The sequence below is a fragment of the Thunnus albacares genome, chromosome 1 (assembly GCF_914725855.1).
Source record: "Thunnus albacares chromosome 1, fThuAlb1.1, whole genome shotgun sequence".
Taxonomy (NCBI): Eukaryota; Metazoa; Chordata; class Actinopteri; order Scombriformes; family Scombridae; genus Thunnus; species Thunnus albacares.
Window position 1 is genome coordinate 18,037,126 of NC_058106.1, and position 19,067 is coordinate 18,056,192.

General features: G+C 38.5%; 1 protein-coding gene across 1 annotated transcript in view; it reads left to right on the forward strand.

The window, feature by feature from the left end:
• Positions 1–19,067, forward strand: part of LOC122979583 (CUB and sushi domain-containing protein 1-like) — a 205,120-nt gene that overhangs the window by 169,539 nt on the left and 16,514 nt on the right. Inside the window, exons 56-66 of the mRNA XM_044347148.1 lie at positions 2,990–3,166; positions 3,766–3,945; positions 9,836–10,009; positions 10,107–10,173; positions 10,869–10,975; positions 11,968–12,041; positions 13,038–13,149; positions 13,369–13,548; positions 14,520–14,582; positions 15,414–15,575; positions 17,120–17,232. Coding sequence (XP_044203083.1) covers positions 2,990–3,166; positions 3,766–3,945; positions 9,836–10,009; positions 10,107–10,173; positions 10,869–10,975; positions 11,968–12,041; positions 13,038–13,149; positions 13,369–13,548; positions 14,520–14,582; positions 15,414–15,575; positions 17,120–17,232 — 1,409 coding nt within the window. The remainder of the gene's footprint in view (positions 1–2,989; positions 3,167–3,765; positions 3,946–9,835; positions 10,010–10,106; positions 10,174–10,868; positions 10,976–11,967; positions 12,042–13,037; positions 13,150–13,368; positions 13,549–14,519; positions 14,583–15,413; positions 15,576–17,119; positions 17,233–19,067) is intronic.

Below are 19,067 nucleotides of genomic sequence, written 5' to 3' on the forward strand. Positions count from 1 at the left end.
AACAACATAACATGCTGAGCTGTCTGTTTAGAAAACATCATACATTTTGATAGCAAGTTATCCTGGTCTCATTTGAGGTTACCTTTGGGTCCCAACCCAGATTTTATTAACATTGCTGTAAAAATAAACACTGCTGTAAAACGAAGCAGTGCAGATTTTGTATAAACCCACTGTGCATTGGCAGCATATGGACTTAATTATTCAGAAATTTATGTGAAAATAAATCAGCTCAGCCTCCAGAGTTGAACAGCCTAATCTCTTCTTTGGAGAATACAGTGGCATCCGACTATTTGGCATGCTAGTGACAGTAAGCAACTTAGCTTAAAGCATATTACATACATTGTACACTGTACAATGCACATTATATATACTCTATATTGTGTAACTAAAGCTTACACATGACTTACACAACATTGTTTGGGACCTTAACATTGATAATATATCTATGAGTCATGGATCTTCTTCATTTAGAGGGATGTTACTGATAAAAATTAAGTTGAGGTGCGAATATATATTTAAGTATATAAGGTTGACTTAAGCTTCAGTATGATTTGCCATCCTTCAGCTGATATCTAATTTACAATACCACACAACACAAAGATTTATGGTACCATTTAACTCCCATAATTTGTGCTCTTATATGTTGCAATATGTCATTTAACATGAAGCTGCAAGTTCACATAATGTTCTATGTTTATGGAAGTAACAATGCTTCCATAAACACGGAACAGTATCTGTTTGGCCTAAATACAAAGGATTGAAGTGTGTCACTCCTAACTGACTGAGCTGGATCTTCCACAGTACTGTGGTAATAGTAAAAGTGCGTCCTATACAACAGCAGTTTTCAAAGACACTCTTTAAACCCATGGGGGTTTAGGGGAAATTAAAGTGGGTCCCCATAGTGCTGTAGAGGCACTGGAATACTAAGCTGCCGCCTATGTTACCTTCCCTATTCCCAACTATGTTAGTTAGGCTGAATATAACACTGCTGACATTAACATTGTATTTAGGTGCAGATTTTAGCTATAATGTGTGTGAATAGGGAAAGCAAGAGTGAGTCATACATTTTCAGTGTACACTCTATAATGTTGTGTGGCTGTGACCCAAAACACCACCAGTATACTAAATATAGAATACTGAACTGCATCAAGACCACAGTGACTTCAGTGAGAAAAATCAGAACTACATCTACTCAAATAAAAAAAGTATGATATTTAGCTGGAAAATTGCAGCTATTGTGTGAAATGTTTCAAACCAAAATGTCATATATTTTGGTCAATAATTTTCATCTGCTGATTTTTATAAAAAAAAAAAAAAAAGTAATGCCAATCATAAGAACATTACCACTTAGAAATGGTTTTTAAGATGACTCAGAATGTTAATAGAAACCTATAATGTGATTTTCTTTCATGCCAGCAATCAATATTTTCAGATTGTATCTCATTTTGGAATAAAACTCTTGAACAAAAGCACACCTCTCACAAAACTACAACTCCCAGACACAGGACCCGAAGCTGTAATGATACTTATTTTTTTGAGTCTTGGTTTGTCTACATGTATTAAATCACTGACATCAAAATCTAGCCCTCTAGTATTACTGACACCCAAACACACACACACACACCTCAGCGATGTGTGTGTAGGCCTTTGGGTAGCACTAATTATTTATGTCTGTCTACAGTTGTTTTTCATTAAGCTAATAGTAGTTAAAAGCTGATTCAGAAAGGATGAGGGACGTCTATCACTGAGACACATACACAAAGAAATCCATACACCCATCCAGACACATATAAACTGTTGCTCATACATCTGTAGACACATAGCACGTACAGTGGTTACACTCATGCACAAACAGCAGCAACTGCAGCAGTGTGGGTAGAGTGCATCATGAAAGACTGTGTGGTCTGTCATGATGCACTCTACCCACACACTCTGTTACTCTTGGACAGAGCTTTTAAGTGCTCTAACTAATGAATCCCATCAATAGGTGTTTGATTGTTAAAGGATGTCAGCTGTCATGATCTTATTAGTGAAATGTGCTGTGGTTGGTTGCTAATTCCTGTCTGTTCTGTTAATGTGCTGTGCCAGCAAACTAAAGCTCGATTGGATCACTAGTGAAGACCAAAGCCATAGTCCTTCCCTCTCTGTATTCTCGTGTCCTCCTTGAAAATTTTGTGTGATAATCTGCCAGGGCAAAGAAAGTAAAGGATGCTCACATATCCTCACATTTCACTTACCAAGACTGTGAGAACAACACATTATTAATAACCTACTGCACACAGTACAGTAGACTGTATAGTCTTTGGTGGAGAGCCTGTGAAAGCAGCTGTGAAGATGAAAACCAGCGTGTCTTAATGGATGCTGCAACGTCAAGCGCGCAGCCAATCTCAAATATAAATATGTATTCTCTGTGCTCACATCACTGAGACTTTGTTCTCCCCAAGATATCTTGGGAAGGACATTGTTCACAAGTACTGACTGATAATTAGCTTTGCAACCCTGCTGCATGACCAAAGCTTCTTCTTATTGCTGTTTGTTTTTTTTCCCCACAACTGTTGGACATCTTTCCATAAGGATCTTATCCAAAACACTGTTGCATGCATATTTGCAGACAGCATATCTTGATTTTTAACAAGAGACAGAACCAACAACCGTGCTCGGACTAGTTAAAAACTTAATGCTCAGTGGCACTTTGGCAGGTACAGTGGGCACTGTAGATATATTACCAGCCTCCTGTCACCCTGTAGCTCACAACTAGAATCCTGTACATCTGCTGTTCAGTTCTGGGAATCAGTCCAACAACCCTTAGTTATTAATCAGCCTCACTACCTCAAGGACATATTTTATGTTATTTCCAGCTGACTCCAGTGATAATCTCATTATCCCAGCCTACAGCTGATCAGCCTTGAGTGACAGCGAGACAGTATTGCTCACACTGATATTATCACTATGATTAATTGCCACTGTTTAATATTTCCTCACTCCTCAGCTGTGTCCTGTGGTAACCCTGGTACCCCAGCACACGGCAGAATTGTCTTCAGTGATGGCATCACCTTCGGCAGCTCAGTGGCTTATGCGTGCTGGGAAGGGTTCAAAACATCAGGCCTGACCACCAGACACTGCACAACGAATGGAACATGGACAGGACAACCCCCTGATTGTACTGGTAGGATAGCTTTATTATTCTTGCCTTATCACTGTCATTATTACTAGTGGTAACAGCAGTAGTTGTAGTCATTATTATGAAATATTAGCAAAGGTTGAACGAGCGTCATTAGCTATAGGAGTAGAAGTAATATTTCAAATAGTATCTTGCATAGTACTGTTTTTGGTAAAGGATCCAAGAGTAGCATAAATTGTGCATGGGTCGCACAACCTGCTGCTGTGCAAGTACGATACTGTACAAGGGTGAGTTTGTTGTGTCTTAGATTCCAACTTGTAGCTTCAACAGAGACAGACAGGTTTGGGGAAAGGAGAAAAAGAAGGTGGGAGGTAGATTAAATGAGGCGGGGACGTGCTTCAGGGAAGTTAAGGAAGGCAGTCTGTGAGAAAGTTGAGTAGGAGGACGAGGTTAAGGGGCAGGCAGGGAGAAATAAAAACATCAGTTTTCAGACTATGTTTGAAAGCACAGTAAGTTACAGTTATAGTAAGGCATTATATATGATAAGATTGTCCAAAGATGTTACTATAAAACTATAGCCCTACTGGAACAAAACCATCTGACAGATACTCATTGTATTTACTGTATTCTCTCACCTCTTGTAGTGATCACTTGCGGAGACCCAGGGCCAGTAGCTAATGGGATCTATTTAGGAAGTGAGTACACCTTCAACCACACGGTAACCTACCGTTGTAACCCTGGTCACCTGATGGAACCACCTGGACAAAGTGTTTTGCACTGCACTAAAGATGGAACTTGGAACCAAACCAAACCCAGCTGTAAAGGTAAGGCAAATTAACACCAAAATGACTGTTGCCAAAGTTACACTGGACTAGAACAGTAATTATTGGGTTTATTTTAAGATAGAATCTGCAATGATGGATCCTCAGGTTCAATATAGTATAACATGTAATACTATATTGTGAATTGTTCATTTCCATTAGAGCCCAACCAATGCTGGTTCTTGTCAAAAGCTTGTCAATAATCTTTTCAAAACATAGCAGCAAATGTTATAGTACCTTTTTAAGACAAATTAAATTTGTATCAATAACAACCATCAACAACAAAATAAAATAAGATTCAAATATGTAAAAATGCAGCTGTACTAAACCATGTAAAAGTAGAGTATGTTGTGAGCAAGCAAAATACTTTTTATTTATCAATTAACTTCTTACAAAGTTCAGTAAACACAAGAAACCTAAATCAAATCAATATTTGCTGGGACCACGCTTTGCCTTTAAAACAGCAAAAACCCCACCATTTCTCCACAGTACACATGCACACAGTTTTTCAAGGTACTTGGCAGGTAGGTTGTTCCAAACATCTTGGATAATTAGCCACAGGTCTTCTGTGGATTTAGGCGTCTCAGTTGCTTCTGTCTCTTCATGTAAACCCAGACTGACTTGATGATGTTGAGATCAGGACTCTGTGGGGGCCATACCATCTGTTGCACAACTCCTTGTTCTTTTTATCACTGAAGATAGTTCTTTATGATGCTGGCTATATGTTTAGGGTCGTTGTCATGCTGCAGAATAAATTTGGAACCGATCAGATGCCTCTCTGATGGTATTGCATAATGGATAAGAATATAAATATCTAAAGTGCCTAAAACTTTTGCACAGTACTATATACAGTGTACTAAACTGCTGGTAGATTCTACACTGTAATTGAACGTCATATAGAACATGGACTGGAAGTGGAAATGTGTTAAGTCTCAGTGTAACATAAATCTTTTCATAACAAAGTACAGAACCTCAAAGAAGAGTAAGGGTAGTTATTGGTATAGAGCTGTAAAAATACAGCAAAAAAGCCCCACAAAAATAAGTGACAGTTTAAGGAAGAACAATATTTCAGTAGGTGGTGGCATACTAAAATAACAGATTGTGACTTCAACAGAACATTAGAAAGAGACAATGCAAAATTAACATTGGTCCTTACAATAACAGAGTGTTAAGTTAGGGTTTATTTCCTGAAACATTTCAGTTTTTCACAAACACAAAGGGGAAAATAAAAAGGAATGCATTAAAATAAAATGAGTCAGAGTTTTACAACAGCCCGTATTTAGAGTTTAGACTATGATTCTCAACAACAGTAAAAGGGAATGTTTCCTGAGATCCTCCCTGCCATTTCTTCCCACAAACAGAAAATCTCCTGCTGGCTCCTGCAGTTGCTGAGGCTTTGAACTGAGATGAAAAAAAGCAGACAGAGAGGCTACTGAGAGAGATGGAGAGAGAGGGAGAAACAGAGAAGTAGAAGATAGTGTAGGTGATACAGAATGAGAGTGGGGCAGGAAATTGAAAAGAGAAAATTAGAGGGAGAAAGGGAGAATGGGAAAGAGAGGGAGAGATACAGGTAACAAAATGCTGCAAGCCCTCTGTCTCTCTCTCTGTTCCCCTTATTTTCTTATTTGCCCTCCTTTGCTCCTCACTTTTCTCCTCCTCTTTAGTTTCCATTTCTGCTGTTCATTTTTGTTCAACTCTTCTTTTTTCATCCCCCCTCTATTCTCCCACTTCAAACAATCCACAAGGCTTCATTTGATCCTGTTTTGGAACAACAGCTTTTTCACATACAGACACACATGCGCAAACAGAAACAAGTTGAATGAAGGAGTTGTAAGCCATAAAAGTGTAGCTTGACAGGCAAAATCAATCAAGTGTGACTTAGGAAGAAGCAGAAATTGAACAAGTGCAGCAAAGAGAGGGAGGCAAACAGAAAAGAGAGGAAAAGAGAAAGAAAGAGAGTTAAGGGAGAAGAAAAGGGGGGGAAGAATTGATGGGATGAGGAGGTGTGGTGGAAAACATAATAAACAGAAGAGACACAAAATAGACATAGACAGGGTAATGCAGAGATTAAGAAAGAAAATGGGTGGTAGAAAAAAAGAGTCAAGTGGGTGAATGAAAAAGGAAAAAGAGTGAATGTGATGAGGCATCAGTGGGCTTGCAAGGAAAAAGCGACAGGGAGGCGAGTGCGAGAGAGAGAGGAAGCGAGTGATGGAAGAAACAAAGAGAGGCAAATCAATACCTGCCCCCAAACCTGTAAACACACAGTGAGAAAAGGGATTAAGCCCATAAAATGTGTTGGCTGGGTGAATTGCGCCAAGAGAGATAAGAAGACAAAGGGAGGGAAGGAGAGGCAGTAATGGTGTGAGAAGGAGACCAAGAGAGCAGTGGAAGAGGATAAAAGAGGACTGGAGCTGGGACAGAAGGACGAGGAAGAAAGGTGCAGGGAGAAAAAGAAGAAGAGCTGGAGGGAGAGACAAAGACAAGTAGGAAGACAGAAAGGAGGCTGGGGACCAAACTGTAAAAAAGAACAGTGTTGAGACGTGAAAGGAAAGAAGAAAGGGTGGGGAGAGGGAGAGGAGTCAGTGATCGCAGTGACAGGGAGGGAAGAGCAGAGGTGCGTAAGCAAGCAGTGATGAGAGCTACTCCTCCAGAATCATGTGAAGCCAAACCAGTCTATTCACAATGACGGAGACACACAAAGAGAAAATAAAAGAGTTCAAAACCTTCAATTACAGACACAAGTGTTCCTTGGGCATCAGAGACCTGCAGAAATATTGGTCTGGAATATTAACTTCTGAAGTCAATAAGTGGTTTATTCTATTTTTAGACAGCTGGAGTTTGATCCCTAACAACAAAGTTGTTGTTCGGGGGAAGAAAACACTCATTCAACTGTTTTTGTTTAATCCCCATTAGCTATTGTTTCTGGAGTCACACAGCAAAAAATGATGAACGGCATACTTTAAGAAACAGGGATTTGGCTTGTTTTGTGTGCAGGTGTGTCGATTTTTCTAAAGGGACTAACAACAAGTAGAACACATAGAGTGGGTAAAATAAAACGGGGAAAATGAAACACTTTTTTCGAGTCTGGAAGGACGACTTTTGAGAGATGTAAGGCTTCTTCAGGACACTGGTGCCATACAAAGCCAGAATTAGTCGACTGATTAGTTTGCTGCGAGCACCCGCTGTTGCCTAGAAACTGCAATGTTACAAACAAAAGTAGTAGTAGTTTTGTAGTTAAAAACCATTTTCCATAAATTGCACTTTGATTCTGCATCCAAAAGACTGGTCATATTGCAACAGAGCAGTAGAAAAGATCAATTAAAAACAGTAAGAGAAAAGATTGACAAGAGAAAAGACCAAATCAAGAGTTGGAGGGAGACCGCAGAAGCAGAACAAATTAAAGAAAGAGGGATAATCAGACACAAAGAAGGAAGATATCCACATGATGTGTATATTTAGTATGATTTTTGGAGCAATACTTGTTATACTACCACATTCTGTCTGTAAATTTCTCTTCTGATTTTAGTATCTGCTTATTGCTGTGTGTACTGTATATATAGCATGTATGTGTTGTTTGTGCGTGCATGTCTGTTTGCGTATCTGTGTCTGTCTGCCTCTCTCTCCGTGTTTGCATGTGTGCACTGTATATCATCATAGCAGAGTGAATGGAGCGTGAAACCATCTGTCTCCTGTTTAGATGAGGATTACACTGACTTTATTAGATGTTTGAAACCATGCAGATGGTTATCATTATCTTAGGGAGTTAGGCTCATGCACGCACGCACACAGATGTTTATCAGGGAGTTATGAAGCTATGTGCAGATACATCCACGCTCATGCAACACAGGCATGTATGAACACACACAGGTGCTTACAAATGTACGCAGTGGGTTTCTTAAAATCTTGTGAAGCTGTTGTAACATCACCTAAACATAATGCTGTCATGATTGTAGAGTATCTGCAGAACCATATAATATCAGCATTGGTTATGTACAATAGCAGTTATGAAATTGAGTTTCTAAGTAGCTGTGGGTTTGTGTAAATCATTAGCATTACATAAGCAGCAATCCCACGTAGAAAGTCTCAAGTATAAATATGGATTTCTTCCTAAAATCCCAATGTAGGCCATCATTTCGAAAGGAGGTTGATGGAAAAGTTGTTTTGTGGATAATATTGCTAGCATTTAATTTAACAGACTTGAGGAAAGTAATATCACAGTTCCCTCCCAACCACCATAGTGGAAGCAGAATGCCATCACAAACAATGCAAAACCCCAAATGACCCTTCAGAAATTCTGATTCCATATGGTATGGTATGTGTTTTGGTTTACCAACTTAAATGTGGTGACCTTGGTCATCTACTGCTTTAAAGGGGAACTTCGATATTTTTCAACCTGGACCCTATTTCTCCTTTTTGTGTCTAAGTAACTAATGGGGACAATTTTTGAAAGTGGTCCAGTATTGAACGAGAGTGCTGCAGCAGGCAGCCGCAAAAGAGGCTGCAATGTAATCCAATGTGGCAATAACACCCTGTCAGTGTACAGCCGCTAAAAGTACTTTTTTGTGCCACTGACAGGCTCAGATTGTTATTTTAAGTGTCTGACGACATCATGGAAAGGACCATACAGATAAATAAAACGTTTTGCTTTACCTTTCACTTTACCGGTCTGTTTTTTATTGTGTCTAACGAAGTGTCACTTGAGGAGAAGTCTCATTCTGAAATCTTGTGAGAGAGAGTTGTTGTCGAAATCAGCTAAATATTCAGCCATGACGGAGTTGGAGAGAGGAGTGCCAGGAGGAGTTTGTTGTGTTGGAGTACAGAAAGCGTAGCTTAGTGTTATCCAAAAAAATTTCAAAGTCACAGCTGAATATTTAGCTGACATTTCTTGTCCCCATTAGTCACTTAGATACGAAAAGATGGGAAAATAGGGTCCAGGTTGAAAAATACAGAAGTTTCCCTTTAAGACAGTAAATGTCCATATGGTGCTAGTGGCTTTCTGCTGCTTTTTGCTGTCTTTTGTTTTCACCTGATGCCAAACCTCCCATCTGCAGCCATCTTCTCATGTACATTGTGAATACTTCATGATAAGTATTTCACTGTACATCAGTAATTAGAGAGGGGCAGCTTATGAGTGATGGTTAGCACAGTGTGGTGTTTTCCTGTTGTTTTCCCAGTGCATGCTAGGGTTGACAGCAGCCCTGCAGTAAGTATTTTGCTTTGGCAAATGTTACAGTCTCAATCTTTGAAGTCTTTGTTCAATTAAGGTTTTATTTCAGTGGTTGGTTGGCATCTCCACAGCTCAGGGCTATACATCCAATAGGGACATGTCTTAACTGCTGTTTTGTCTTTCTGACTTTGACAATCTGAGTGCTCATGTTATCTTGTGCTGGTTTGTTTGTTGCTACTGAAGATAAAATTGCAGATGTGAGCAAAAGATAAAATGATGTATTAATAACCAATTGTAACACAATTTGCCATAACTACTTGTTAAAGTATTTGTTTTGCACTGCGAGCTACAGTGTAAGAGCAGTGTTAGTGTAAAAAAAATCGAGGCAATGTTCATTTATTCACTCACTTGAGCCTACATTAACATACTGTATATTGCATGGAGTCCAAGGTGAGACAGAACACAGAACAGACTGACAGTCACAGATATGAGCAATTTACAGTCCTGTGTACAGCTTCATTTGGATGGTGGGAACCGGACTACCTTTCAGAGAGAAATACAAACTGCAGATGCACTTACCAAACAGATCCCTGCTGAGATTCCAACACACCTTCCTGCAGTGTAATCCAGTGAACCACGACGTTGTCCCTTGAACTGTGTTAAGTTAATGATATTGAGTCAGTGGATGATCTTTCACACCTGTGTGTCTGTATGTGTGTGTTTCAGTGATCCAGTGTGGACCTCCTCTTCAAATACATCATGGGAAAGTGGAAGGAACCGACCATTCATGGGGATCAAGTGTTAGCTACAGTTGTTTCCATGGTTACCAGTTGTCCACTCCTGCTGTGTTAACCTGTGAGGGGAACGGAACGTGGACAGGAGACGTACCACAGTGTCTGCGTAAGTTATCTGTCCTTCGCTAGCAATGAACTGGTGCTTGCTTACTTTGAATGATGCACATCACTGGGTAATAACTGTAACTGTTGTGTCTTTCAAGCTGTCCTGTGTGGTGATCCAGGCTCTCCTGGAGGTGGATTCAGAGAGGGGAACATCTTTTCCTACCGGTCAGTGGATAAATATATTGATACTGATATTGATACTGACTACTGCCTGGTTTTCTGTTTGATCATTACTTATGATAGGTATCCAACGCAGAAAAGCTTTTTGAAAAACCTGTGCTTTTTTAAAATTATATAATTTTAATAGATTATTATTAGTGCTGCTAGTATGACAGTTATAGTGTTTCCGCTATATTTGTTCAGTTGAGGCTCCCTGCCATGCCTGAATTTTCAGTATCACAGCAGCTGTTGCTATCACTTTGTCTCTTGCTGCATGTGCTTCACCATAAATGTGTTTAATGTGAAACAGGTTGTGTGCCTTTACTGTGAAACCACCTTTGGATAGTGCCAGCAAGGTTACGAAATGTTGAGTCGATAAAGTCTGAAAATAGGTTGCACAGCTTTTGGCCCTCGTGTCTGAGTGTTAATTTGAAACACTGTGAAGACAAAATAGACATTTGTTGTGAGTAAAACCAAGAAAAAGATTTAGGCCAAAGATGAAGTGGTGCAGAAATATAAGGAAACATACCTAAAATAATCTAGAGGAAACAGTAAAGCAGTGTGTTGTTATTTCTCATCACCTGTTTGAGTTTGTGTGTGTGTGTGTGTGTGTGTGTGTGTGTGTGTGTGTGTGTGTGTGTGTGTGTGTGTGTGTGTGTGTGTGTGTGTGTGTGTGTTTAACTATTTGTTTTCTTTTGTAGGTCAGAGGTCAAGTTCTACTGCCACACCCCCTACTTGCTGGTAGGCTCTGCCTCCAGAGTCTGTCAAGCCGATGGGATTTGGAGTGGCCAACAACCAGCCTGTATAGGTAATTAAAAGACCACCACCACAAGAACACCCAATTGCTTTTGCCTTTTGGATGTGTCTGTTTTCAAAATTAAAACAGTATACTGCCATGAGGTGTGTCTCCAAAATGTGTGCAGGAATGCAGCGGGATTTATATAGATTTATATATATATTCAGTCTATACAAGCTTGCATGAGCCACACTGCTTCATGGTGTTAATATCACGTTCCATGATGATTTCTAAGCTTTAGAAATGTTCTGTCTTGACTGACCTGAAAGAACTGGCTAAGAATTAACTTATTTTTTATAATATAAAGCTTGTTTTTGCTGCCTTTTAGGGAAATTCTGATACTTTACCGCAGTCATCAATGCTTCTGTCACCCTTCTGCATCGCACACAGAAAAACCATTTGAGAGACAGAATAACCAGAATTGAAATATTACATATTATAGTCTTTCCATAATTGTGAGGAACAGACATTTTGTTTACTGCAAAGGAAAACATTTCATCAACAAGTTATGAATAAAATTGTGTGAAATCAGATTATTGATAAACAAGATTGTGGAGCTCACTCATATACGCATTTTAGCATTAGTATTCCTGTGCGGATAGAGCTGAAGATATTATCTAATCAATAGACAAAGTGTGTAGTTTTGATGTCAGCATTTGATGTCTATGAAGATTTTATCTTGGAAAGCAGGCCTTTATTTTTTGGGGCAAAATTTAGTTATTTCTTTGTGATAACTGTTCTGAGAGCATGAACCTTTTTTCGGAACAAGTTGTGAAATCAAAAATCATTACATAATGAGTGGCAAGCAGCCTTGTAGCCTCACCACAGCCATCATAACATTTCTGTCATGTTCCTCTGCTACGAATAGCTTTTCTAGAACTTCATAGAATACAGTATAGTACTAATGTAGGGCTTAGACTCTTACATGATATAACGTTCTATATGTGTGTGTGTGTGTGTGTGTGTGTGTGTGTGTGTGTGTGTGTGTGTGTGTTTGTGTGCAGACCCAGCCTTCAACAGCTGTCGTGACCCAGGAACGCCAGCATATGGTATCCCGGTCCTGGCCCAGGGCTTTCAGGTCAGAAATATATGGTTTGACTACATACTTGGTAAAACTACCTTATATAATCCTTCGAACTACATTAAATTAAAGTTGAACTAGTCAGAACAGACTCTTAACTGCCTGTTGAGGTAGAGATTTCAGATAAGAGATTGATTCTGTTGGCCAAAATACTTTGGTAGCAATTGAATGGACTAACCTTTTTATTTTTAAAAGTCGTCAATAAGTATGTTTCTAAACTTAAATTCCAAACTTGATCGGAGCCAGTGTAAGGATGTAAACATGGGTATGCTTTGAGAGCTTTTAGTAGATCTCGTCAAAAACAGAGCAGCAGCATTTCAGATGTGACAAGGCAAGTAAAAAATGAGCTGCAATAATAAAAGCAAAATGACTAAATACATGAATATTAATCTCCACCTGAGATACATTGGGTCTGAAGTTTGCAAAGTCCCTCAGCTGTTAACAAAAAGAGAAGTCAAAAGTGACGTCAGCATTTCGAAGGTTAGACTTCACAGATGACTAAGAGAGGCAATTTTTTTTTTTTACCTTAGGGACCATCAGGCCATCTGTGGCACAGATAAAAACCTGTTCTGACTGCACCAAGCTGATGGAGTATATTGACCATACAATCCTTAATGAAACAGAATGAACAAACAGGCAAATCCTTCAATTTGTGGACGTATAATTGGATATCATCCACATATATTTTCCCTGACATCTCAAAAAGAGAGGGAGGGGTTACTGCAGTCATTAGATAGGCACAGCAGGTGATGCAGGAATAAGAATGTCCTTCTCAGGATTTAATAAAACCTCAGGATTACATCTACTAAAAAGACACAAATGATAAAAGTATCTTTTGTTGTTCCTTGTTTTGTTAGATTTAAAGAGTCAGCAGTAGGTGGGGATAAATCTAACTTTTTAACTTCCAAATTGTCAATTGTAGCAGGTCTTAAGAAGGTATGGGGTTAACAGTGGATTAAGAGGATTTTTATATTGTGCTTTCACATTATGTAGGTTGGCAGTAAGGTTTCCTTTAAGTGCCGCAAGAACTACCACATCCTTGGTTCCACGACAAGAACGTGCCTAGAAAATCTGACCTGGAGTGGAACTCAACCTGAGTGCATCGGTAAGAATTAACTATGACTTATTACTCTTTGTTCTACCATTATTTACCCTCATCATAGCTTATATTAATTCAGTACATCTGTTTTGTTGTTTACTGATGAATTTTTAGTTTTTTACTCAATACTTTAATCTTATGGAGAGGAACATTGTCTGTTTTTTTAAGTCTAAAGGATGAATGTAAATGTGAAAAGTGTGTTTTTCACTCCTCCCCACCACTCAGCTCATTCATGCAGACAGCCAGAGACCCCCAGTAATGTAGATGTTCGATCTATGGACCTGCCTACCTTGGGATATACGCTGATCTACACCTGTCAAGAAGGTTTCTATCTGGCAGGAGGGTCAGAGCACAGAACCTGCAAAAGTGATGGGAGGTGGTCAGGCAAACCGCCGCTCTGTAAAGGTATTCAGATCCTATCTTGAAAATGTGCTGCTTGTATTATATGGGCTGATCTTGAACCTAAAATCTAACCTGGAGGTCATAATGCCATATGGGATAAATAAAGATCACGCTGATATTATTGGTATGCTCTTGTAAATCAGCCTCAGGCATACCATGAATGCTGGGTGTTATGGAATTACAAATTGGGTTACATTGGGTCAAGCCTGGGCCTTGAGGTCACACTATAATTCTTAAGTAGAGGGAAATATTCTTTCCTCTCTTTGAGACTCGAGAACCCTCTGTGATGTTTGGTGAATGCGTAGATTCTCTTGACCTAATCCGACATTCAAACCAGAATGTGCTGACAATGACCTGAAGTTCCATGCAACGTGATCTGAACTAACACGGGTAAAATGCAATTCCTTGTTTAGAAACCAGTGAACCAATTAGACTAATTTTTCATATTGTAAGCTGATCTGTTGGGGTTAAAGACTAAGCGTCAGACCTTCAGAGGGCAGAACGGAAAGAGATAGCATCAGGTGTTGCAGAACACTTCGATGTTTGCAGTTTCAGTTTCTCCTTGATCAAGTGCTTCAATAAACATTTTCAGCATTAAGACATCAAAGGCTCGTGTGCACTTTCTCCACTGAGGTGTTGACCATCGCTCAATATTTCCACAACACTGAGGTGATGTTGTTTTTATCACATATGCATGGCCCTATCTTCTCTCAAAGACATGGAGCGGATGGCTGTGAAAAGTGTGATGTATGGCAACAAAACAGACTGCTGGCAGTTTTTTGCTCTGTGATTTGGTTACTGTTTGTCAGTAGAACCCCAACAGTGACAAATGTCAATATAATGGACTATACAATCATTCAAAAACCCATAATTTTATACTTTAATAAATACTTATACCTATTATCTCTTGGTACACAGTTAATTGTTTTCACCACAGAGTCAACTAAACTAAACTATGCTATGTTTTGTTTCAGTTGGAGTTAAAATCAATCCCATAAGCAGAGGAGAGTCAGATGTCCAGAAGAACAAGATTCGAGGTATGCAGAATGAACAGTTACAACATATACAAACACATACACTGTTGTACATATACTACAGATGCACAATAAATATATATAATATTTATAATAACAGAATTGCATACAAAGCATTTTCCAGAGAAGAGTTGAGGCAGGAGGGTGTAATTAGAGTTGACTACATGGGTCGACACAAGCAGTCTTGTTTCAGATTCATAAGATGACAGAGTGTAGTAGGCTCATACCAAGTAAATAAATCAGTAAAAACATTCAGGTGCAATACCATGTAATACCTTGAAGTCGGATTTTATAATCAATATATGCATTTAGAGTGAAGAGAGACTGACACCAGAGAAAAAGAGCAGAATTATGTGATTTTCTTAAGAATACTGGAGCTGCTGAATCTTGAAGTGGTAATATTGCAATCGGTAAGTGTGGGATTCTGGGAGCCAGGGGGTAACCCACTGCAACAATTTATTTTAAAGGAGCCACAGGTGTATATGTTTTTTCTGACTCACGCAAGGGGGTAATCCCAATTCTGACCCTTTTTATCACCATCATATCTGCTCCTTTAACCTGTGGAGATGTTGCAAAGGTAGGCTTGACTAAGAAAACAGATTAATGAAATATACACACATTCATCCTCAGAAACTGATCAAATTATATCCAATGCACACACCCACTTTGCCACAACCACTCTACCTCAATGGTCAATGTTTATCAATATCACATTTTGTTACTAGTTACACTTTGAATCAGTGGTGATATTGATAGCAGCTGTTTTAATGTTTTGATTAAATAAAAATCAAGAAAAGTTTAAAATTGACTTTTGTGTCTGGTTCTCCTTTACAGTTCCAGTGGATGTGTTCTCTCCAAACTCTGAGTGGAGCGGTTTCTACGAGTATCTGGGAAAGAGACAAGCCACCACATTTTCCGTTACTGGGTTCAATGCCACCAGTGGCAGAGTTAACATCACTTTACTGGAGACCAGCGGAGTGTCAATCAGACTATCAGGTATTTAAAAAAACAAGAAAACATCAATATTGATAGTCACTCTAATTGATTTTACTCAAAGTAACTTTACCTAAGTAAAAGCAGTAAAAATGTAGTGCCCCCCTAAAAAAGAGCTTAAAAGAGGAGACATAAAACTATCTTTCCAATAAGCTGCAACTTTTTAAGTCAGTATTGATTTTTTTATGCATAAATACAGCCTGTCATAAAGTGTTACAAGTCAGAAAATGTATGTGGAATAGAAAACACTCACTCACATGACCCTGAACCCTGATGGATGGATGGAAAATATTTTCTTTCATACCTTATTTAAATGATAGCTAAATAGAAATAAACTGTATAACTGCAAGGGAGGATTGTAACACCACCGTTTCTATTCTCAGGGAGATAAAAAAAAAAGAGCAATCACATAGCAGAAGTTGAAGGTTTACAGACTTTAAATGCAGTGAAAATAACACGAGGGTGAATGCAAGGTGCAAATACACAGCAAGTTAAAATATCCAACCTTCATTCACACTTCTTAGCAAGACATCACTGAAATCTATGGTGACATTGGTGTGATTTCCTATATTGCACGTATTAGAACCTTTATAACCATTTAGTCTGTAAAGCATAGAAAATATGGTTTGCAAGAGCTGTAGAGCATACAGAGAAGGGAAACTGGTCATTAAAACAGTAAATAATCTAACATGCAGGGCCACTAGTGGGAATTACACACTGCCTGACAGGTTGTGTGCCTGGGCCCCTCCACACTAATGCATCTATATTATCATCTATATTATCACCAGTATAAGTCTGAAAGGCCAAATTATTACCTGTGCCACATAACATCCCAAAGCAGTGCCCCTATACACATGATGATTTTTATTCATTTGTATTATAGATACAGTGTGGGGTATATTGCATGGAGGTGATTGGCAGGTTACCAAAACAGATAAAGCCACATTCGAGTGAAAACCTCCAAAATAGTTGTGTTTAAGCAACAGAGGAAAAGTGTGACTCTCCCACTGACACTCAAGTATGTTTTGACGTTTCACAATGACATTTCAAAATCAATAGTTCAGCTTGATCCTGGGGTCATGATAGATTTTCTATATTTAGAAGACAGGGGCTCTCAACGTCTAAAATGATTTCATTTTGAGTCTGTGATATTTCTTTCACATGGACTTGTCATATTGAACAGCAACAGTTTCTGTGTTGGCACTATAGTTAAGCGAGTAGAGACATGTAGCTGAAGGGTAAATGTCACTTTTTCCCCGGTAATGTGTCAGGTGCTTGGTGAAGGGAAATAGAGTATGATAATTCAGAATGTCAAGGTGTCTGCTTTTTACTGTTTGTCAGTCAACCCACCTGTCTGTTTGCCTGCCACCCTCTCTTTCTGTTTTGTCACCCTCTCTTGGTACCTTTGCTTCAATGTTGTTCTCTTTTTCCTGCCAAGTGCCAAAACAATTTTAACTTGCTGTTATTTAAATTATACCACTTTCAGGCACTGATAATCACATTCTTTATATTTCTAACACCACCTTCATGTCTCTATGTCTGTCTAGGTACCTACAAGTCGGAGGAAAACCAGCTGCTGTTGAAGGTCTACCAGGTGAAAGGGCCAACAGAGCATTACTACAGCAAGTTTAAAAACGACAACTGGGCTATGGATGGATATGTAAGACAAACCTTATTTTTCTATAATAAACCATTTGAAATGAATCGATATTTTAAGATATCTCTTTATTAATTTAAAAAACCATGATATGATTTTATAGTAACAGGATATGATTGTATCATTAAAGTCTGATAATAATATTGAACAATTGCCCTGTTCTACTCGGTTACAGTAATTTAGAACCCTCCACACCACATTACTCGCCCCGCACCCACTTTGCTGCATGGGGTCTTTTAGAGGTGTATTGAAATTCAAGACAAATCCTTAGATTTATTATGCAAAACAGAATTTGAAATACAGTGAAGTCTAATTAACATATTTTCAAAGGGAGGAATGATGTGGTTTACCAAGAAGCTTTTGTTTTCATCTTTGTAACAAAGGTGTAAGAAATAAGTTATTCCATAAAATTGTTGCCATCAGGAGAAGTTGCCAAAAATCATCAAATTCCAGTAATCCATTTTGTTTTTGTTGCCATTTACATAGTTTGAAATTAGTTATTAGTTATTTAAAAAAGTGTCAGTCTACCCACAATGTTTATTTTTTTTATAAATACAGACATCCAATAATAAACTATTTGCAAAGTTGGCCATTATAAAGACCAGAATGAGATCCTCCAAATGTCATATCTAATCCCCATCTGTCATCTGAGGTGATCTTTTCTGCCCAGTGAGCACAGCAGGACATTTTTCCAACAACTGCGCTTATTGATATTTTTCATAGATTGTAGAAAAAAAAAGAAATGAAGCATCTGTGAGTTCACCCACTGAACTGAAGCCACATTTTAAAGGAATTGTTTTTCAGAAATAACACTTGTTCGCCTTCTTGCCGAGAGTTAGATGAGAACATCAATACATTCCTCTTCTTTTTACTATAAATGTGAATCCATAGTCAAGAGAGATGGTTAGTAATAGTGGGGAAAAAAATCCTTCTACCCACAAAGGACTGATTTAAAATTGTTTAAGTCTGTCTTAAAACAACAGTCAGGTGCCCATATGAAGATTGAAACAAGTTTTGCTTGATATATACATTCCTCTGTTTATACTGACCATTAGAAGACCCCCTCCAAATGTGCTTACAATGTAAGTGATGTGGGACAAAATGAACAGTCCTCATTTTGTACAAAAAATTAAGAGATAATATGAGACTTGAGCCGTCTGAGTTAGTCAAATAAAGTGGACAAGTTAAACAGTTACAATGCCTTTTTTTTAGTAAAAATTCTCATCTCCTCTCTTTGTGTCTCGACGGACAGTGTTTTCTATGGAGTTATAATTGTGCCTCATTCCTGAGCTTGCAGTGGAACATTCTGAGCACAGAAAAAGGTTTTTTGCAAGAAAATAAAATATATTTTATACAGAAGTAATTATCACACAAAGAATCATTTAATTTGAACAAACAAATCTATTCTGTGCTCAATACATTTATTTATGTGTTTGCCATTATCCACATATTATCACCTTTTTCATGCCGTTTTACTCACTTCTCTCAGTTTCTCTGTTGTGTGCTTGCAAAGTCTTTGACACTCACTCAGTGTCTGTCTTTCTCTCTCAACATCTCTGCTCTGTGCACTCTCAGCTTTGTCCTCACACTCTCTCAACTTTGTGCAGTGTTACAATGTGCCACAATTCCAGCCAATATGAAAATTGCATTAAGCAATTTCTTATTGGCTGTTTTCTCTCCGATTCAATCCGATTACTAGTAGGATTACCAGTTACTAGGGGAGTAGAGCAGCACTGGAAGAATGGTAAATAGCTCCACAGCCTGACATTAGTAATTTATACAGTTTTGGTTACATACCTAATTTTATTAACCTTTATTGGTTGTCATATAGTCTAGAC